Source organism: Leucoraja erinacea, chromosome 32 (assembly GCF_028641065.1).
Source record: "Leucoraja erinacea ecotype New England chromosome 32, Leri_hhj_1, whole genome shotgun sequence".
Classification (NCBI taxonomy): domain Eukaryota; kingdom Metazoa; phylum Chordata; class Chondrichthyes; order Rajiformes; family Rajidae; genus Leucoraja; species Leucoraja erinaceus.
The window spans coordinates 3,210,577-3,234,120 of NC_073408.1; the positions used below are offsets into that span (position 1 = coordinate 3,210,577).

Below are 23,544 nucleotides of genomic sequence, written 5' to 3' on the forward strand. Positions count from 1 at the left end.
GCAGTTGCTATTTTTAATTCTGGCACGACCAAAATACCAGTGTCACAGCTCGTTATTGTTGGTTGGAGATAACAACTGCAGGCAAAAACGTTGACGATTTCACAGAGAGAGGGGAAGATCTACTGTGGACTGCCTGAGGATTAAAGGGGCATGCTGTCCCACTTGCATGTGATTGTATGCGTTTAGCACGACCAAACGGAAGCGGAGTTTGCGCTAAGTTCATGCTAAGTACGCGCGTGATGTCATTTGCGTCATACTTACCAATCAGCTGGGCAGGAGGCGGGGCAACTGAATTTGGGCATCGCACGGTGTTGGGCGGTGATGTCATCACACAACACCACGCCGGGCGGTGACGTCATCGCGCAACACCACGCGCTAGGCGTACGCCGTCTAGACGCTGCGTACGACTGCAATGCGCCTGCGTGCCGACAGGCCGTTGGCGTGCGAAGATTTCGGACGCTGTCAGATTTTCGGAGCCCCGCGCGATCTCGGGACCAGCCCCGCACAACTCCGCTCTTCTACGTTAGACCGGCCCCGCGCGGCCATACGGTGCCCGTACACCTCAAGCGACCACGTATGGTCGCGCCAAACGCATGCAAGTGGGACAGGCCCTCAAATCAGAGTTTAATCCTAACATGTGTTGTTTGAGTAGCAGTCTGACGGGGCACAGAATCTACAAGCCTTGTCTTAAAACTGGAAGAATTAACAGGATGTGTGTGTTTGTGAAGATGGTCTCAGAGTTGAAGTGAAGTGTGCCTGGCTGCTGGAGATTCACACCGGCAGCATTTTGTGGGTCACTCTTGCACGTTCTTCAAGGATAAATGTGAAGGGCATCAGAGCCCAAGTGTGAGTAATATAGCGGCAGGGACTCAGTGATCCTTGCCCCCGAGCACTCCAGCTCTGATAATCGCTGATGCGACAGCACTGTGCACAACATGGCTCCTCTATAAATAGGACAGCATCGCTTGGCTTCACCCGAACCCACTCTCAGAGGGCAGGTTCTGCCTTCCGCACACAGCAACGTTTAACTGCTTGATTCCGGCTTATTAGAATACAAAGTTATACAGACCGAGGCTCAATAGCAAACTAGAGCTGGTCGAGGCTCCATGGTGAGAGTCCCAGACACAAACCTGCAGATATTTATACTCAGGCAAAAACATAATGTAAATCTCAGGGCATGTCCGAGCGATTTTTTCCTTCATCTTTCCCCCTCTTAGTGTCTTGTCTATTCATAACTTCTAGGAGCAGAATTAGGGCCATTCGGCCCATTGAGTCTAGTCCATTCAATCATGGCTGATCTATCTATTTCCCCCTCAACCCCTTCTCCATGGACACCGGTTTCTAATCAAGAATCAGCCAATCTCCGCCTTAAAAATATCCATTATTTTCTCTGTAGATAGGCACAAAAAGCTGGAGTAACTCAGCGGGACAGGCAGCAGCTCTAGAGACAAGGAATGGGTGATGTTTTGGGTCAAGACCCTTCTTCAGAACGAAGAAAGGGTCTCGACACGAAACATGGCCCATCCCTTCTAAAATCCACGTTAGAGCTGACTGTACACAAACGTGGACAGGTAACACATTAGTGGGACGTGTGTGTGAGATCGGCAGTGTCAGCAGCGATTGTGCAAACTATTCCTGAGATGGGGGGAAAAAAGTTCCTTTATGTTCCACAACTTCTGCAGTTGCCATAACAACCACATCTTGTAATTCTTCTATCTGCCTGCTGCTTGCTTTGTCTCGGTGACAGTGTGTGTGTGTGGGACAAATGTTTGCATCGCAATAACAATTTAACTAATGGCTTTTTAAGTGCGATTGGCGACCTTTAATCAGGTGTGTGGCTCTGGATTTGTAAACATGGTTCTGTGGGAGTTCAACAGCATGAATGGAAAGGAAGAATTCTGCTAAACCTGAACGCATCCCATGGCATTTCACAGAGAATGAAACAGTTTCAAGTGCAGGGGCTGGAGCTTTTAGCTGCCTACATGGGTGGCAATTTACATGCAACAGTCCTGTGGTAGATGGATAATTAGTTAGTTGATGGTCAAGAGGGTGTCGCATGTCAAGGCAATGAGGTCTTTTGATCTCGAACAACAGAACTGGTAGGTGGAGCCTCGTTTTAATGTCACCGTCAAAGCAAGACAGCCCCTCAGTGGCCGACTGCGGTGTGGGTCTGGATTACAAACAGGGTCGCTTACACCCCAGCGGTATGAACACTGACCTCTCTAACTTCAAGTAACCCTTGCTCTCCCTCTCTCTCCATCCCCTCCCTCCCCGTCCCAGTTCTCCCGACAGTCTTACTGTCTCCGACTACATTTTATCTCTGTACTGCCCACTCCCCTGGCATCAGTCAGAACCAAAGACCCTCTAGCGGAGCAAGATGGTCCACTCGACGAAAAATACATAGTACGGTCATGGGCAGATTCACGGGTAATTTTCGGCCCCATTTCCGTAACCGGCTTCCGTCTCCGCACCAAAGATCCCGTAGCGGAGCAAAGATACTAGTGCGGAGACGGAAGCCGGTTACGGAAACATCCTCGTAAAAATAAAAGTTATTTGGTAAAAATCTCCTCATTTTCAGAATTATAATTTATTAACACAAACTGTTCCCCTGCAACGTTGATTACACTGCGGGTCGGGTCGGGTCGGGTCGGGTCGGGTTACTGAAATGGATGAAAAAAAGGCCCACGTTCCGCTCCGTTGCGTACTACACGTCAGCCCATTGCATTTAGCAGGAGTGGTCTATCTTGCTCCGCTATAGGATCTTTGGTCTGAAGAAGGGTCTTGACCCGAAACGTCACCTATTCCTTTTCTCCACAGCTGCTGCCTGACCAACTGAGTTACTCTGGCTTTTTGTGTCTATCCTTTTTCAAAGTTAACTTAGTTGAAAGAGGTTGTCATACTGGGGAGATCTCAGCACTGACATGCACTATTCAGATGTAATGTAATTGTCTGAGAATGCAACTCATGTTTCATGTCCCGTTGCTGTAAATATATATATTTCAACAAATGTAAAACATCACCTCATAAACCCCTGTTGGTAATGGTATCTAATGGATGCATTCTTTAAAGCACAACGCCATCTTTTAGAACTCCCATTTCCAGCATTTTTTTTCCCCTACTGTGAAAAACATATGATGTTTTCTTTTTGCAACCATTAACTCATCAGAAAGTGAATGTTGTTTGCTATTTGCTCCAAGTGGTCGGGATCAAACCCGGGTGTGTGGAGCTGCAAGCAGTGTAAGGCAGCAACTCTACCGCTGTAAGCCACCTTGCGCACGTGTGTGTTGTGATGGAGGTCATTGGAGGAGAACAGTGTGGACATTGACTAGTGGCGCCATGGACTCTGGGCTGTACATTGTGTGGACCTTCACCACAGGGAACAGTGCCGCTCAGATCACAGGGTCAGTGTCGGGAGTATCAAGACTCCACCTGGTCACTGCTGAGTTTAACCGATTCAATTACGCGTTACGTGTTAGACTCGACACTAGCCACAGCCTGACATTAATTGAATTAGATTACAGCACCTTAATGGTCTTTACAAAAGAAATAAGTTTCATCCAGACGCTGACCACCCTGTCTCTGACTCGTTCCAATTTAAAAAGAGCTCAGCTGTGTGGCTATTAAAACCATGCCCTTGGTTTGTTTCACTGACCCGAGAAATCGAGTTCTTGGAGTTGGTGATGCAACTTCCGAACGTCCTCACCTCTCTCATGGCCCACACTGTGACAGGTACATAAGGGCCAGCACGGTGGCGCAGCGGTAGAGTTGCTGCCTCACAGCGCCAGAGACCCAGGATCGATCCTGACCACGTTCTCTCCGTGACCTGCGTGGGTTTTCGCTGAGATCTTCAGTTTCCTCCCACACTCCAGGTTGGTAGGTTAATTGGTTTGGTGTCATTGTAAATTGCCCCCAGCGTGTGTAGGGCAGTGTTAAGGTGTGGGGGTCGCTGGTCGGTATGGACCCGGTGGACCGAAGGGCCTGTTTCTCTGCTGTACCTCTAAACTTAAGAGGTTGGACAGGCTAGATGCAGGAAGATTGTTCCCGATGTTGGGGAAGTCCAGGACAAGGGGTCACAGCTTAAGGATAAGGGGGAAATCCTTTAAAACCGAGATGAGAAGAACTTTTTTCACACAGAGAGTGGTGAATCTCTGGAACTCTTTGCCACAGAGGGTAGTCGAGGCCAGTTCATTGGCTATATTTAAGAGGGAGTTAGATGTGGCCCTTGTGGCTAAGGGGATCAGAGGGTATGGAGAGAAGGCAGGTACGGGATACTGAGTTGGATGATCAGCCATGATCATATTGAATGGCGGTGCAGGCTCGAAGGGCCGAATGACCTACTCCTGCACCTAAATTTCTATGTTTCTAACTAAACTAAACTAAACAGGGGGTGGGCGGGCAGTCACACATGGTAAGACATCGTGTCAGTGTACTGTACTTCCCAGAGATCACCCTTATTCCAAACTTGAACACTGATGCACACTGTGGAAATGTACACAAGGGAAAACTGGCACATACTTGTGCACACAAACAAAGCTACACAATAAAACATGTACATGGAGAGGATGCTTCCACTAGTGGCAGCGTCCAGGACCAGAGGGCACAGCCTCAAAATAAAAGGACGTTCCTTTAGGAAGGAGATGAGGAGTCATTTCTTTAGTCAGAGGGTGGTGAATTTGTGGAATTCATTGCCACAGAAGGCTGTGGAGTCCAAGTCAATGGACATCTTTAAGGCAGAGATTGATAGATTCGTGATTAGTACGAGTGCCAGGGGTAATGGGGAGAAGGCAGGACAATGTTGTTGAGGGGAAGATAAATTAGACATGATTTACTGGTGGGGTGGTTGAATGTCTGTGGAATTCTCTGCCTCAGAGGGCAGTGGAGGCGGGTTCTCTGGATGCTTTCATGAGAGAGCTGGATAGGGCTCTTAAAAATGGCGGAGTCAGGGGATATGGGGAGAAGGCAGGAACGGGGTACTGATTGGGGATGATCAGCCATGATCACATTGAATGACGGTGCTGGCTCGAAGGGCCGAATGGCCTCCTCCTGCACCTATTGTCTATTGTCCTAATTCTTTTCCTACGACTTATGAACATATGCACATGCAAATGCATGTACAAATGGATGTACATACACTCATATATAAATACACTGCCAACACAAACATGTACACATACTTACACACGTATGTGAAATGTCACATGTACACATCTCATGTAAACACTTGAATGCTCTCGAAGATCTCGGAGAAAACCCACGCAGGTCACGGGGAGAACGTACAAACTCCGTACAGACAGCGCCCGTAGTCAGGATTGAACCCGGGTCTCCGGCGCTGTGAGGCAGCAACTCTACCGCTGCGCCACCGTGCTGCCCTCCTTTGGTCATTATTGGACCATTTGACCATTTTCTGCCCATTTTGCCCATTTTGAGATATAACACCTTAGAAATGGGCAGAATTCTTCTCAAAATTAGGTAGGACCAAAGATAATCTCACTTTTAAAAAATATATGGCAATAGAAGGAAAGGGAGTGTCGGGAGGAACTGCAGATGCTGGTCCACATCAAAGATAGACACAAAGTGCTGGAGTAACTCAGCGGGACAGGCAGCATCTCTGGAGATTAGGAATGGGTGATGTTTCGGGTCGAGACCCTTCTTCAGACTGAGAGTCAAGGGAGACAGAGAGAGACACAAGAGGTTTGAAAGGGTCCAGAACAAATCAGAGCCGGCACCGATGACCATGGCATTTTGAGACAGTAATCCATGCCTTTATTACATCTAGGCTGGATTACTGTAACGCGCTCTATTTTGGAGTTGCTCGTTCTTCACTGGCTCGTCTCCAGTTGGTTCAGAATGCTGCTGCTCGCCTTTTAACAGGGACTCGAAAGAGGGAGCACATATCGCCAATTCTGGCCTCCCTACACTGGTTCCCGGTGCACTTTCAAGTTCATTTTAAGATACTGTTATTTGTTTTAAATCTCTGAATGGGCTCGCCTCTCTGAGCTGCTCCACCCATACGCTCCTGCCCGGTCCCTCAGGTCAGCTGGTCAGCTGCTCCTGGAGGTACCGAGGTCTAATCGGAGGCTCAGAGGGGATAGAGCCTTCTCTGTTGCTGCTCCGGCACTCTGGAACACCCTGCCGTTGCACATCAGACAGGCCCCCTCACTGTCCATCTTCAAATCCAGTGTTAAAACACATTTGTACTCCCTGGCTTTTGACCATGCCTGAGGCTTTGCTTCTGTTTTTGGTGTTTTTGATGTTTCTTTATTTTACATGTCTTTTCCTACTATTTCTTTTGATTGTTATTTTTTGGTGTGTATTAACTTTTTTGTCAATGATTAGTGATGTACAGCACTTTGTTGCAGCTATGTTTGTTTTTAAAGTGCTCTATAAATAAAATTATTATTATTATTATTATTATTATGGAAAGGTAGAGCCCACAATGGTCCATTGTTGGCTGTTTTCAAAAATGTGAGAAAAGCAAATGTGCACAAAAATGACCTCAACTGCGGCATCTGATTCCCGATCCCAGGTTGGGAGGGAGTATGGCAAGGCATTGTCTCATTTCTGTGCTGCAAATGACCCCAGTGTTGAAAAGAGACTGAGTTCTTTCTTAATTGGTGTATTGGGAGCCCAACATAATTTAATGAGAAAGCTGATGAGCCTCGGTAAACGCAGTAATAAAAAAAATAAGCAATTGGTGGATTTGTTGAAGAAGCACTTAAACTGAAAGTTAAGAGAGATTGTGCAAAGGTTTAAGTTATGGACAAGAATAATTAACAACATGAACGACTCAGAATGCAGCTGAACTGTGGAGCTTAAATCAACGCTTCCATGGCTCTTAATCTCCTCGTGCAAACGCACACTGAAATCCTCTCCTTATAAGCAGTCCAGTATCGCCATGCCAGCCCCGATTAGCAATGGTACAGAAATAGTCTACTGAGCTTACAGTGCGGCACGGTGGCGCAGCGGTAGAGTTGCTGCCTCACAGCACCAGAGACCCGGGTTCGATCCTGACTACCGGTCGGTGCTGTCTGTACGGCGTTTGCACGCTCTCCCTGGGCTTTCACCCTGATCTCCAGTTTCCTCCCACACTCCAAAGACGTACAGGTTTGTAGGTTAATTGGCTTCGGTGAAATCGTAATTTGTCCCTAGTGTGTGTAGGATAGTGCTGGTATGTGAAATCAGAGAGAACAGGGATCGGCACCAAGGTGTGTAACAGCAGCAGTGTGGAGAGCTCTCGTCCTGAACTATGCACCACACCTTGCTTTCAGTACAGGTTCCTGTAGTAGTGGACAGAAGCTTCAATAGAAGTGTACATATATGTGTGTATGTATGGACATGTTTATGTACATGTATGTGTGTGTGTACATGTGTGTGTGTGTACATGTATGTGTGTACATGTATGTGTGTGTACATGTATGTGTGTGTACATGTAGGTGTGCATGTAAATGTATGTGTGTGTGCATGTTTGTGTGTGTACGTGTATGTGTGTGTACATGTATGTGCATGTACATGTATGTGTGCGTGTACATGTGTGTGTACATGTATGTGAGCATGTACATGTGTGCGTGTACATGTATGTGTGTGCATGTACATGTGTGTGTGTACATGTATGTGTGCATGTACATGTGTGCGTGTACATGCATGTGTGCGTGTACATGTTTGTGCACATACTTACGGAGTGAGCCAAGATGCAATGAGCTTTAATAATGGCCTTTGACAAGGTAGTGATAGACAATGCAAAAACAAGGAACAGTAGATGTTACACAAAGTGCTGGAGTAACTCCGCAGGTCAGGCAGCAGCTCTGGAGAACATGGATATGTGACGTAACGGGTCGGGACCTTTCTTCAGACTGATTATTGGAGGTGGGGGAGGGGGTGTCCAGACACGGAGATGCTGCCTGAGCTGCCGAGTTACTCCAGCACTTTGTGTCCTTGGGTGATAGACCATTGCGCCTGAAGTTCTCTCATGGAGTTAACAGCTTGAGATGAGGAGGAGATATGAAAGGAGGTAAGTAAAACCCCTGTCCCACGGTACGTGTTCATTCCGAGAGTTCTCCCGCGTTTGCGCTGATTCGAACTCGGAGATTTACGGTAATGGCCACTCGTCGGTACTCGGGGCTCTCGTGGACATTCTTCATCATGTTGAAAAATCTTCACAAGTCTTCCCGTGCTTACCTGCCGTTAGCGAGTCTTCCCGAGTACCTGCCGTTAGCGCTAAGAGACGTCCCCGAGCTCCGATGTACCCGCTACGTTCATTCTCCGTGCTTACCACGAGTTTGGTATTTTTTTAAACTCGGGAGAGCTCTTGGAATGAACTCGTACTGTGGTGAGACAGGGCTTTAAAAAAGCGTTACACTCAAAGACTGCTCCAGACCATTCAATGGATATTCAGGGAAGTGAATGCTTCACAAAGTGGCAATACATAGATTCAGCACATAGGCAGACAAAAATGCTGGAGAAACTCACCGGGTGAGGCAGCATCTATGGAGCCTCACCCACTGAGTTTCTCCAACATTTTTGTCTACCTTCGACTTTTCCAGCATCTGCAGTTCCAACTTAAACATAGGTTCAGCTCAAATCTACAGATTCAGATTCAGATTCAGATTCAATTTTAATTGTCATTGTCAGTGTACAGTACAGAGACAACGAAATGCATTAAATCTACAGCCCAGAGGCCATTCAGTCCAATGGACCGATGCTGTCCCTCCGACATCAGATCACCCATAGACACTGTCTTCTGTTCCTCTTGCCTCCTGGATGTACGAGGGCACAATCTCTAGTTGTTCTTCTCGGAGTCAAGCAATTAAATAAATGCACATTTGCTTTCTGTTTGCAGATAAGCCACTGCCCCGGGGAGCGCCTGGAAGTGTGATAGGAATCCTGGGTGGAATTATTGCCGCGGTGATCATCATCAGCGCCATAGTGACCATTTTCTTCATCTACCGGCGGCAGCAGAAGAATCGGGCGGACACGGATAATGACCTGTGAGTACTGGCTGGGCAGCGGTCAAGCACTTGACCAGAGCCCACCATCGTCTGACCAAGTACCGCACACTGTACGCTGTTGTTCAGTTCAATTTATTGTGTACAGAGGTACAGTGAGAATCTGTTGTTGTGACCGCATACAGAATATTAGCCAAATTCACGTCAACTATTGACTCAGCATCGACCAAGAACTGGCTAAATACAGCTGAGTACTAAGTCTGAAGAAGGATCCCGACCCGAAATGTCACCCATCCGTTTTCTCCAGAGATGCTGCCTGACCTGCTGAGTTACTCCAGCATTTGTGTTTAAGAAGGAACTGCAGATGCTGTAAAATCGAAGGTCCACAGAAGTGCTGGAGTAACTCAGCGGGTGCAGCAGCATCTATGGAGCGAAGGAAATAGGCAACGTTTCGGGCCGAAGTGCTGGAGGAGCTCATCTCAGGAGAACACGGATAGGCGACGTTTCGGATCGAGGCCCATGTCTAAAGTGGGAGACTGAGGATGATGCAGGAATGTTGGTTTCTGGACCTGGGGCATGTGAAGGCCCTGTCCCACTTACACGATTTTTTCGGCGACTTGCCGGCACCTGTCATAGCCGCAGCAGGTCGCCGAAAATGTTAACCATGTTGAAAACCCAGCAGCGACCAGAGACAGGCACGACTCTTTGGGCAGCTACTCACCACCAAACAGACGTCATCCCCGCGACATGGCAGGACAGGCCCTTAATGTGTTGTGCGCAGGGACCAGTGCTGGCTCCGCTGTGGTTTGTTATTTATATTAATGATGTGGATGTAAACATAGGTGGCACAGTGAATCAGTAGATGATGGCGATATAATTGGTGGTAAAATGGACAGCGATTACAATGGAATCTTGGATCAACTGGGCCGTTGGTTGTACTGAGAAGTGAGCAGTGATGTTTATTTCTGATTAATGCTCTGTGCTGAATTTTGGTAAGACAGTCCGGGGCAGGACTTACAAGAAGGGTCCTGACCCGAAACGTCGTGCGTCCTTCCCCTCCCCAGATGTTGCCTGGCCCGCTGAGCTCCTCCAGCAATTTGTGTTTTGTTTGTGCAGTGAATGGCAGGGCTTTGGTCCTCCGTTGTCCAGGGGGGGGGGGGCAGAGGGGACACGTTCCCCCCCCCCCCCCTAAGTTGTTGTGATCCGGATTTTAAAATCTCCGCCTTCCGCGAGACAGTGGGGGCGGGACTGCTGATCGAGGGCTCCGATTGGACGAAGAGACGTCAGTCAGCAGGCAATGGGGGCGGGACATGATGATTCAGCGCGATGATTGGAGGAGGGAGGAGTGGGGGGGGGTGGGACTGAGGATAGAGTGCGGTGATTGGAGGAGGGAGACGTGGCACAGACCTGCGCCTCATCCACAGCCAGGTTCGATCCCGGCCGGGTCTCCGGCGCTGTCCCGTCCTGTCCCGTCCCCACCCGAGTGCCCCGCCACGGGTGGCCAAGAGAGGTCGGGAGTCAGACGCGAGCTGTACCCCCAGGCCCACAGCCAGCGCGGAGAAGCAGCGCTAAACCCAGCTCAACTCTGCCTGTCCCGCCAGGTGAACCTGCCTGGACTTGCGGGAAATATGGCCAGCGCGGAGAAGCAGCGCTGGTATCCCGTCAGTCTAGGCAGGGCTGTAGGTTAACCCAGCGAGACAGGCAGAGTTGAGCTGCATTTAGCGCTGGATTGAGCCTCCGAAGCCTCGCACATGTGTGTGTGTGTGTGTGTGCGCATGCGAGCTCTGCCGACAAAAAATTGTGTCCCCGTCCCCTCTATATTTTGATAGCGAGTTCCGCTCTTGCCGTTGTCGAACAGAGAGATCTAGGAGTGCAGGTCCCTCCTTCCTTGAAAGTGGCACTAGTGGGATTAGTGCCATAGCCTCAGAATGAAAGGACATACCTTTAGAAAGGAGATGAGGAGGAATTTCTTTAGTGTCTTCTAGTGATCAGCCATGATTCACCGCACATAGAAATATAGAAAATAGGTGCAGGAGCCTCCTCATGCACCTATTTTCTATGTTTCTATGTGCGGTGAATCTGTAGAATTCATTGACATCTGTGGAGGTTAAGTCAATGGATGTGTTTTTTAAGGCAGAGACAGATAGATTCTTGTATTAGTGCGGCTGTCAGGGGTTATGGGGAGAAGGCAGGAGAATGGGTTTGAGAGGGAAAGATAGATCAGCCATGATTGAATGGCGGAATAGACTTGTTGGGCCGAATGGCCTAATTCAGCCAGTACAACTTTTTGGTGGTGAAGAAGGTTTTTGACACACTTGTGGTGCAGTGAATGCAGGAGTTGAGAAATCTTCCTACCATTGTACAAAGCGTTGGTGTGGCCAAGCTTGGAGTGCCGTGCACAGTTCAGGTACACTGGTGGTAGAAGGGATGTCATTAAACTGGAAGCATTAAAGTGGAGAGAAAAAAAAAACGATCAAGAGGTTCCCAGCTCTGGGAGGGTTGATTTACAAGGAGAGACTGCTCTAGGTCTAGGCCTTTTCTTCCCTGGAACTTATGAGGCTGAGGGATTTATAAAACAATGAGGGGCATAATTGAGAAGAGTTGTCAGAGTTTGTACCCCAGGGAAGGGAAGGGAGTGGTTGGTTCATTTTCTCAGCAGCCCAGCTGAAGTCCATTCTGCAGCGGTAGAGTTGCTGCCTTACAGCAAATGCAGCGCCGGAGACCCGTGTTCGATCCCGACTACGGGCGCTGCCTGTACGGAGTTTGTATGTTCTCCCCGTGACCTGCGTGGGTTTTCTCCGAGATCTTCAGTTTCCTCCCCATTCCAAAGATTGCAGGTATGTAGTTAATTGGCTTGGTGCAAATGTGTAAAAAATTGCATGTGGGTGTAATTGGCTTGGTGCAAATGGTGGGTCGAAGGTAACCTACTTGTACTCTCTAGAATTTAGGAGATTGAGAGGGGATCTTATAGAAACTTACAAAATTTAAGGGGTTGGACAGGCTAGATGCAGGAAGATTGTTCGTTGGGGGTCGGCAAGGGGCAGCTTAAGGATAAGGGGGGTTTAAAACCGAGGGGCCTTTTTTCACACGAGCTGTATCTCTAACTCTCTGCCACAGAGGGTAACAGTTCAAACTATATTTAAGAGGGATTTAGGGCCAAGGGTCAGAGGGTATGAGGCAGGTACGGGATACTGAGTTGGCTGATCAGCCAGATCACCGGGCTGGTTGCGAATGGCCTACTCCTGCACCTATTTCTATGTTTCAGAGCCCTTCAAGATACCGTCTGGTTGCTGGCTGTACGCAGAGCCCACCAAACTCGGACCCCCCTTCTGCACAGAGTCCATGCTGCTCCTGGCTCTGCCCCAAAGGACCAAGGACTACTTTGGTCCTGATATCTGCATGAAAACTGTCACGACTCCCAAAGGCTCAGTGTTTACAAAGTTAATGAGTTCTCACTTCCTATCTGTTAATATCCATTTATCTATCCTATCTATCATCCTGTCAAGTTCCCTGTCATTATAGATCCATCTCTTTCAGATGCTATCTTTCTTTCCTTGCCTCTGTTCTTATATCTCTTAAAATCTATTAATGATTCTACCTATCTTTCTCAATCTGCCTTTAAATATCTCTGCATCTTAATCCCCCTGCCACCTGACTTGGGCTTCTTCCTCCTTATGATGAAGTTAGCACATTAAATTAACGTCGTTGAAATCTTATTGCGCTGTCCCTGAGTCCCTCTGCTTATTTTTCCTGCTCATGCAGAACTTTCAGTGCAAAGTTATTTTTTCATTGAACTGCTTTGTGAGTTTGCTGCTGTTTTTTGCTGAGTTAAACACATCGGGCGTGATTTAGTGAGTGCGAGTAGCCTCCCGACACCTTGTTTGTTGAGCCAGCCCACTTGGCTGCTCCAACACTATCTGTGTGCAGAAACATTGAACACAGCCCACGGGAAGAATGGGGACGTTCTCTAAACAAATACAGTGGGATAGGGTTCTCCGCCATCGTGCAGCACTTCACAGGAACGTAATACTGTGCGCACTTCGCAGCTTCAGCGCAGTAAGTTATCCCAAGGAGCAGCCTGAGATGGTCAAGGGATTTAATGGTTCAATGGTATTTTTTTTAATTTATTTTTTATTTTTATTAGAAGCAATTATGCAATAATAGTACAAAGACATTTAAAATTATACAGTTATTGTACAACTTTATAACCTGGAAATGAGAGAAATGAAGAGAGGAGGAAGCATAAGGGAGGGGAAAAAGTGAAAAGTGTAAAGACCCGTAGACTACCAAAGTAGTGTGGCCAAAAAGAAAGTAGAGATATAAGGAAAAAAAAGGAAAATGGAGATATATCTGCCCCCTCCCCCCCCCCCCCCCCCCCCTCGTCCCCCCCCCCCCCCCCCCCCCCCCCCCCCCCCCCCGCCCACCTCACCCAACCCCGAATCAGATTTAAATTTAGATTTGTGTTCAGATTCAGATTCAATTTTAATTGTCATTGTCAGTGTACAGAGACAACAAAATGGTTGCACCATACTATCCTTGAAAGAATTCGGTCAAGGGTGTCCACGTCTTGAAAAATTGGTCTGTTTTTTCCGCCAAGACAAGCCTGTTCAATGGTATTTTGTACAGTAAAATTCATTAAATGCTGGAGTAACTCAGTGGGTGAGGCAGCATCTCTGGAGAGAAGGAATGGGCGACATTTCGGGTCGAGTGGGGGGGGGCCAGGAACATATTGCCAGGGGGTTGGTGGTGGAGGCAGATACTATAGTGGGGGTGTTTAAATGATGTTTAACCCCGACTTGGGGTTACTGAACATCCCGCGGTCCAGGCATCAGCTCAGGGGCGACCGTGCCTTTGCGGTTGTAGCTCCTAGACTGTGGAACAGCATCCCCCCCTTCCCATCAGAACTGCCCCCTCCATCGACTCCTTTAAGTCGAGACAAAAAACTCATCTCAACTTCCAAGCCTTTCTTGACGTCCTCTGAGTGAGGGCTATATGTATGTATTTATGTATGTACTTAATCTATGAACCACTGTTGTGTAACGTTAGTACCTCCACCAATGTAAAGCACTTTGGTCAACGGGAGTTGCCCAAAGGCTTGGTCGCCCCTGAGCTTATGCCTAGACCGCGGGGTGTTCAGTAACCCCAAGTCGGCTGATCTGAGGGACCTGGAGGTGGTGTGGTGGGTAAGCAGACTTTTAATGTGGTGGACCTGATGGAGATGAGTTGAAGGGATCACGACAATCCTGAAGAAACAATAGATGGAATTGGGACTTGTGCCACTCAAGATAACGAGATGGTAGGGGGCGATCCCATTAGAATCATCTTAAATCTGTGACCAGGTTACTAATGCTTATTGACGTGATGAAAGAGGTCCTCTAACCCCAAGCCACACTACCAGAAGCACTGCCTCCAGACGACTTGAAATTATTCAAAGCTGTCCCTTTGAATTGAGATGATGGCTTCAGCCGAGTGCAACCAGAAGTGAGAGGTGACTGAGAGGCTGCAGGGTGAGAGGCGCTTTTCTCCAGAAAGGAAAATACTTCAGTTTTTGACCTTGGATATCTAATGACCGAGTTCCCTAATGGTCTTAAGAAGATTACAAGCTGTGATACAGTAGGTATAGAGTAAATATCACCATGTGGACTAGGGCACGGTGGCGCAGCGGTAGAGTTGCTGACTTACAACGGCAGAGACCCAGGTTCGATCAGATTCAGATTCAGATTCAATTTTAATTGTCATTGTCAGTGTACAGTACAGAGACAACAAAATGCATTTAGCATCTCCCTTGAAGAGAGCGACATAGCAAACGATTTGAAAAATAATAATGTGTCGGGGGGGGGGGGGGGGGGGGGGGGGGGGATTGGATGATTGGCAGTCACCGAGGTACGTTGTTGAGTAGAGTGACAGCCGCCGGAAAGAAGCTGTTCCTCGACCCGCTGGTTCGGCAACGGAGAGACCTGTAGCGCCTCCCGGATGGTAGGAGGGTAAACAGTCCATGGTTGGGGTGAGAGCAGTCCTTGGCGATGCTGAGCGCCCTCCGCAGACAGCGCTTGCTTTGGACAGACTCAATGGAGGGGAGCGTGGAACCGGTGATGCGTTGGGCAATTTTCACCACCCTCTGCAATGCCTTTCGGTCGGAGACAGAGCAGTTGCCATACCATACTGTGATGCAGTTGGTAAGGATGCTCTCGATGGTGCAGCGGTAGAAGTTCACCAGGATCTGAGGAGACAGATGGACCTTCTTCAGTCTCCTCAGGAAGAAGAGACGCTGATGAGCCTTCTTGATCAGAGTAGAGGTATTGTGGGTCCAAGAGAGGTCATCGGAGATGTTGACTCCCAAGAACCTGAAGCTAGAAACACGTTCCACCTCCGTCCCGTTAATGTGGATGGGGGTGTGCGTGCCGCCTCTGGACTTCCTGAAGTCTACAATGAGCTCCTTGGTGGATCCTGACTACGGGTGCTGTCTGTACGGCTCTCCCTGTGACCCGGCACTCCAAAGACGTACAGGTTTGTAGGTTAAATGGCTAAATGTAAAACTGTAAAGTGTTCTATTGTCATAATGACATTCCTACTCACAGCAGAACAGATATAGAAACATTTTACTCTGTTAAACCCATAATAGACAGTAACAAGAAAAGTTCAGTATAATATACATGCATGTAGGAAGGAACTGCAGATGCTGGTTTAAATCAAAGGTAGACACAAAGTGCTGGAGTAACTCAGCGGGACAGGCTGCATCTCTGGAGAGAAGGAATAGGTGACGTTTCAGGTCGAGACCCTTCTTCAATCTTCAGTCAAAATGCAGTTACTCCAGCATTTTGTGTCTACCTTACATATACATACAAATAAATTGACAGGAGCAGTGCAAAGTCAAAAGTAATGTCCCCAAGTCTATGTTGTTCTGAGCCTATTTGAGGTTGTAGTGTTTAATAGCCTGATGGTTGTGTGGAAGAAACTGTTCCTGAACCTGGACATTACAGTTTTCCTGCTCCTGTACCTTCTTCCCTGTCGGGACTGTATCCCGAGGTCTGTACTGTTTGGTTTCCACTTCGCTTCCACCATGACCCAGCCCAAGGTCAGGAGAGATCACTGTAATTAAAAAGAGAGCTTCAGTGTGTGTTTGTTTGGGAGACGGAAAGGCTAAACACTGCGGCGTTGAGTCAGAAGTATTGCCGAGGGAAGGATGTGTACAATGGGATGAGGTCGGATCTCTGCTTGGAGAAGTTTGCAATAAATTACCTCTGCAAACTAATCTCTATTCAATGGCGATTGTCTTAATTTGCTGTTTTTTAATTAATGAAACATTAAAGATTAGCCAGGCAAGGTGCAGTGTGGAGATGTAGCATGCCATCCAATGCCAACAAGCAGCCCGGAACCACACACTTCACCTGAGCTATGTGTGATTTTGGTCAACGTCAGCACTATCAGAAAAAATAAGTCTTGATGTTAATTTATTTGTTAAAGCACTTGAATATATGAGAGTTATTGACCCAGAAATGCAAAACTGCAAGTACAAATAAATGGCGATAAACACTAATACAGAAAGCACTAAATGCATGGACAAGTATATTGCACTAAACGCAAGCATAGAATGACATAGGCATGGGTAATGCAGCCAGATAGCCACACATACAAATCATTGCAGGAACACTGGTTCAAATTAACATATGCAAAGAGACAAACACAGGTACAGATTAAAGACAGACACAAAATGCTGGAGTAACTCAGCGGGTCAGGCAGCATCTCTGGAGAAAAGGAATGGGTGATGTTTCGGGTTTTTGACATCTCGTGCCGAAACAACTCCCGTTCCTTTTCTCCAGAGATGCTGCCTGATAGTTTGGTTTAGTCTAGAGACACAGCACAAAAAACAGGCCCTTCAGCCCACCGAGTCCGCACTGACCAGCGATCCCTGCACACTAACACTATCCTACACACACACACACACTAGTGGCATTGCATTTACACAAAGCCAATTAACCTATAAACCTTTTGTACATCTTTTGGAGTGTGGGAGGAAACCGAAGATCTCGGAGAAAACCCACGCAGGTCACGGGGAGAACGTGCAAACTCTGTATAGGCAGCTCCCATAGTTAGGATCGAACCTGAGTCGCTGGGGCCGAAAGAGCAACTCTACTGCTGCGCCACCGTGCCACCCTATAGTGTTAGTGTACAGGGTGACCGCAGACCAAAGGCCCTGTTTCTGCTCTGTATCTCTAAACTAAACTAAACTCATTCCAGGCAACTCAGTGGGCGAGGCAGCATCTCTGGATAAGTTGAATCTCTTCTGCATCATCTCTGAAGCTGCACCATCCCTTCCTGTAGTGTGTTGACTGCACAAATACTCCAAATGCAGTCTGGTTAGGAATACGGACTAACAGAGGAGCTGGCGTTTCTGCTCACTGTTTCTCTGTCAATACTGACCGCAATTACATGTCTCCGAGTCTGCCTCGTGTTTCCAAAAGATACAAACACTCTCCTGACTCCAATATTTCATACATTTTCCAATTCTTCGCTAGAAGGAGAAATGTCACAGTGTGGAAACAGTCCCTTCGGCCCAACTGGCCCAACGTGTCCCAGATACAATAGACAATAGGTGCAGGAGTAGGCCATTCGGCCCTTCGAGCCAGCACCACCATTCAATACGATCATGGCTGATCATCCCCAATCAGTACCCCGTTCCTGCCTTTTCCCCATATCCCCTGACTCCGCTATTTTTAAGCCCTATCTAGCTCTCTCTTGAAAGCATCCAGAGAATCTGCCTCCACCGCCCTCTGAGGCTGAGAATTCCACAGACTCACCGCTCTCTGTGAGAAACAGTGTTTCCTCGTCTCCGTTCTAAATACACTAGCCCCACCTGCCCGCATTTGGGCTGTATCCCTCCAAACTTGTCCTATCCACGTACCTGTCTAACTGTTTCTTAAATCTTGGCATAGTCCCTGCCTCAGGTTACCCCTCAAGATTCCTATTCAATCTTTTCCTCTTCTCCTTAAACCTCTGTCCTCTGGTCCTCGATTCACCTACTCTGGGCAAATGTTCTCAGTTGAATTCTCAACTCTGTGAAACTTTGTGAAACTTAGTTCGAGTTGCTTGCTTTGTCAAACAGTTGAGTGTCTCACACACACACAGCCCCAGGGCCAAGGAAGCAGTCCTGTCCCAGCTCCCTGTCGCAAGGGCAATAAATCAGCATGATGGTGAATCTGATTCCTCTCAGATTACCAGCTACCTTGCACCAATAGAAACACAAGCAATAACATCAGTGATTTATCAAGAGCAAAGAGCATGAAATTGAGTCTTAACTTCTAATAAGTCAGCTTTTATTTGAAACTGTACCAGCAAAATGTAACAAATAGTCCTCTCTAAGCTGTTTGTGGAAAGTGTAAGGAATTGGACTTCCTGCATTAATTCTCTCGGTCTTGCCACTCGGGTCATTGAAAGATGGCCTGCTGGAAATCACCCGGACAGAGAAGCTCTTAAAGGCAGCATTCAATTAAATGAGTCACAGAATGTAATGGTTATTGCTGTGAAACAACAACATAGGTAATGATTGTGTGCTGGCAAACGTCCCACGGTACGAGCTCATTCCAAGAGCTCTCCCGAGTTTAAAAAATCAAACTCGTGGTAAGCACGGAGAATGAACGTAGCGGGTACGTCGGAGCTCGGGGACCTCTCTTAGCGGCTCGTAACGCTAACGGCAGGTACTCGGGAAGACTCGCTAACGTCAGGTAAGCACGGGAAGACTCGTGAAGATTTTTCAACGTGATGAAAAATGTCCACGAGAGCCCCGAGTACCGACGAGTGGCCATTACTGTAAATCTCCGAGTACGAATCAGGGCAAACTCAGGAGAGCTCTTGGAATGAACTCGTACCGTGGGACAGGGGTTTTAGGCTTCAGACACGGGTAAGATGCTGTGGGAGTGTAATAGTGATTTAAAAAATTCACAACTTTAGTTTAGTTAAGAGATACTGAGAGGAAACAGGCCCTTCGGCCCACCGAGTCCATGCCGACCAGCGATCCCCGCACATTAACTCTACCCGACACACACTAGTGTCAATTATACATTCATACCAAGCCAATTAACCTACAAACCAGCAGGTCTTTGGAGTGCGGGAGGAAACTGACGATCTCGGAGAAAACCCACGCAGGTCACGGGGAGAACGTACAAACTCCCTACAGCAGCACCCGTGGTCAGGATCGAACCTGGATCTCTGGCGCTGTGAGGCAGCAACTCTACCATTATGCCACCCTAAACTTGCCTTTCACTGACCTATGAATTGATTTTGGTGTGGTCCAAAGTCAAGGTCACATGGCTGAATAAGCTCCTCTGGACATAGAAACATAGACAATAGGTGCAGGAAGAGGCCATTCGGCCCTTCGAGCCAGCACCGCCATTCATTGTGATCATGGCTGATCGTCCCCAATCAATAACCCGTGCCTGCCTTCTCCCCATATCCCTTGACTCCACTAGCCCCTGGAGCTCCATCTAACTCTCTCTTAAATCCATCCAGTGACTTGGCCTCCACTGCCCTCTGTGGCAGGGAAATCCGTAAATTTGACTGGTTAGCACACAAGGTTTTTCACTAGGTAGACAAAAGTGCTGGAGGAACTCAGCGGGTGAGGCAGCATCTATGGGGAGAAGGAATAGGTGACGTTTCGGGTCGAGACCCTTCTTCAGACTGAAGAAGGGTCTCGACCCGAAACGTCGCCTCTTCGATACAACTTCGATTTTTCCAGCATCTGCAGTTTTTTCTGAAACAAAGGTTTTCACTGTCTCTGTACACAAATAAACTATAAATTAATTGAATTTAGCTAAACTAAATAAATAATAAAACAAACAAATTAATTGCCATAGACGGCTGTGGAGGCCAAGTCAGAGGGTATTTTAAGGCTGGGATAGGTAGATTCTTGATTAGCACGGGTGTCAAGGGTTATGGGTCAAAGTCAGGAGAATGGGGTCGAGAGGGAGAGATAGATCAGCCATGATTGAATGGCAGAGGTGGGCCGAATGGCCTAATTCTGCTCCTGGAACCTATGAAGTAGTACCAATACTAGTACTAAAATAGTTACAGCCCCTGAACTGAAATGTTTGTGTTTCTGTCACCACAGGATTGATTTACCACCATCGCACAAACCACCTCCTCCCGAAAAGAAGATGGAGATGAAAACTCACCTGACTCCCGATGATATCCAGGTAACGTGGCATAAAGGTGCTCGCTATCTCATCACTAGCTCTATCGAGTACAGTTGACGTCAGCATGTGGGGCCCAGATGGGGAGGCAGTGTGCTGTCATGCTCCAGAATGGGGGAAAGGGTTGTTGTGTGGGTCGCTCAGAGGAGCAATATGTTTCTTGGGTGGGCTAATTTGTGCAACCTCAGCTACTGTACCATATCACTGATCCGGCTGTAGGACTGGGCAGAAGCATTGTGTGGGACTGCAGACGCAACACTCTAGGACTCACACACTCAGCCCTTTTGATAAGACGCAGATTTATCGGCCTGTTCCCCTTGCCGATTTTCTTTGGGCAACTGTTGAAAATTTAGCGGCGATCGGAAAGACGCTGCGAATTTTTGAGCGACTGAGGAGACTACTTCCGGCAACCACCGGCGAACATGTGGTGACAAACTAGTCGCCTAAAAAATCACCTAAGTGGGACAGGCCCATTACTCCAACAACATTGTAGATGAGGGGGCAGATAAAAATGCTGGAGAAACTCAGCTGGTGAGGCAGCATCTATGGAGCGAAGGAATAGGTGACGTTTCGGGTGCCTTGCAAAGACATAGCTTTCATTTTGTTGCCAGTTAGGTTTAGTTTAGAGATACAGCGCGGAAACAGGCCCTTCGGCGCATGAAGTCCGCGCAGAACAGCACGTACACACTAGGGACAAATTACAATTTATACCGTAGCCAAGTCACGGACAAATCTGTACGTAATAGGAGTGCGGGAGGAAACCGGAGCACCCGGAGAAAAACCACGCAGGTCAGGGGGAGAACGTACAAGAGATGGCACCTGTAGTCAGGATCGAACTGGGGTCTCTGGTGCTATGAGGCAGCAACTCTACCACTGCCCAGAGGGTAGATGTGACCATGTTCTCCGGCATGTCACCAGCACTATCGCGTTACAGGCTGCATTACTCCAGAGAACTCGCTCAGCAACCTGCCGTAAATATTTAATAAACCAGTGTTTGCTGGTTTGTAAGATGAGGCAGAAGATTTCTGGACTTGCGACTGCTGTGTCAGCTCTCTCGTGTGTTGGTGCTGTCACCGGCCTGGACTACATGGGCAGAACATTCCTTATTGATTAAACAGCAAGTCAAAGCCATTCCACCGCCCAGATCTGATTCTAATCAGTGCACATATCTGCTTATACACCAGACTATCCCCTAGTTACATATGAATAAACTGATACCAATGCAACCGCTCCAGCAGCGATGAATTAGCAATCAGCCGAAAAAAGGCCAGTCATGGCAATTAGAAAACTCTCGGCATTTCTGAACCTTATAGACAATAGGTGCAGGAGGAGGCCATTCGGCCCTTCGAGCCAGCAACGCCATTCAATGTGATCAGAGGGGTATGTAGTTGTGCGAAACATCGCGCGGTGTTCCGAAATATTTGTAGGGAACGAAATCTTTCTCGCCAACGGCCTGTGGCGTAACTGACGGCCAAAGTGGGACAAGCCCAAGACCCTGGCACGATGCAACGTCTCACCTCCAACAGCAGCAGAAGCGGGCAAACGATCGCCGAGCTCGGCCTGGGGCTCACGGCCGTTGCGGTCCGGATCCGCCCCCACTTCTACTCCCAGAGCGGGGTCAAGAAAATTGAAGATGGACACAAAATGATGGAGTAACTCAGCGGGACCGTTTCGTGTCGAGACCCTTCTTTCAGACTGAAGAAGAGTCTCGACACGAAACATCACCCATTGCTTCTCTCCAGTGATGCTGCCTGTCCCGCTGAGTTACTCCAGTTTTGTGTCCATCTTCAAATGGCGTCACGGCTGTGCATATACATGAAATCATGCGGGACCGTCGCAGCTCAACGCGACCACGAGATCGCGTAATTTGCGTGCCAAGGACATGTAAGTGGGACAGGCCCTTAAGAACGTGATACTCTGCTGGAATGTCAGGCTGGATTCCTCTGCTCAGTGACATTTGAGCCCGGGATCTCAGCGGAAGGTGTTAGCGCTGAGCCCCAGCCAACCCCATTGATCCATGTGGCTGATCTGAATGGATCTGACCAACCCTCCAGCACTGGCAGCGTGGCCCCTCAGCTGTGGCCGCTGGCTTTGACCACCATCCCCAGATGCCTGCCACAGCAGCCTGATCCAGCATCCTCTCTCCCGCAGCTCAATCTGCTCCTCTCAGCCCCTCTGATCACCGCAGGGCTCCGACTTCCCGCTGGTTGCTTCCCTGCTGGAGCTCAATAAGCACTTGATGATCGGGGAACGATCACTGAACGACAAGAAGGAGGACGGCTAATAAAACCCGCAATAAAATAGCAAATGATATCCTGGTGACGGACATTTCTTCAACTGGCAAGCATTACAGTTTGCAAAATAAATTATCAGCCTGCAGAATATCTCCGCTCCTACTGAATGCAATCATTGCACGATGAAAGGAATGTTTCCGTCACAGAAGATATTTTCCTCTGGAGGCTCCCACCTTCCAAGCACTTCCTTATCCCTTTTCTAAGATGCAACCTACGTATCAAATCCAGATTTTAAAATTATGTGTTTTATCCATTCGCCTTTCTGTGAGATCAACATTTTATTCGCATGTTTCCTTTGACCCATCTCTGTGGTATTAAGTGAACACAGGAACTGCAGATGCTGGTTTACACTGAAGATAGACACAAAATGCTGGAGTAACTCAACGGGACAGGCAGCATCTCTGGAAAGAAGGTGGCGTCTCTGGGTGATGTTTCAGGCTGAGAACCTTCTTCAGGTTTCCTTCTCTCCGTCCATCCCTCGTCCCAGTTCTCCGAACAGTCTGACTTTCTCCCTCTCCGTTTTACCTTCTCCCAGCTAGCAGTGATCTATTCCTTGATCCCCATCCCCTTTGTCCTGGTTTCACACCTTATTCTTCCTTATCTCCCTCACCTCTGACATACTCAGTCTGAAGAAGGGTCTCGACCCGAGACATCGCCCATTCCTTCTCCCCAGAGATGCTGCCTGACCCGCTGAGTTACTCCAGCATTTTGATTTGTTCTTTGATTCGTGGTATTAGCCTCTGCCCATGAATTATACAAGTACAAAGAATCACAATGCACAGAGCAGCCCCTGAGCCCACTCTCCCGGGGGTATTTTCATGCTTCATCAGGTCCTGGGTCCAGCACCACATAACGCTCCAATCTATCCGTCTTGTATATATTCATTGATTCACCCTCCACATCTTATCGAGGGAGAGAATTCCACAGACTCACGACCTTCAGTGAGAAATTCCTCTACATTTCCATTTTAAACAGGCAACTTCGCCTTCTATATCTATAATAAGTAACGGCACGGTGGCGCAGCGGTAGATTTGTAGCCTTACAGCAATAGTGAAGCAGGTTCGATCCTGACTGCGGGTGCTGTCTGTACAGGGTTTGTACTTTCTCCCCGTGACCTGCGTG

The 23,544-nt window shown here is 48.0% G+C and overlaps 1 protein-coding gene across 2 annotated transcripts in view; it reads left to right on the forward strand.

The window, feature by feature from the left end:
* nectin1b (nectin cell adhesion molecule 1b) overlaps window positions 1–23,544 on the forward strand; it is a 336,983-nt gene that overhangs the window by 273,319 nt on the left and 40,120 nt on the right. For both annotated transcript variants that reach the window (XM_055660571.1, XM_055660572.1), the window contains exons 6-7: window positions 8,837–8,984; window positions 20,047–20,131. In XM_055660571.1, the coding sequence (XP_055516546.1) occupies window positions 8,837–8,984; window positions 20,047–20,131 (233 nt within the window). The remainder of the gene's footprint in view (window positions 1–8,836; window positions 8,985–20,046; window positions 20,132–23,544) is intronic.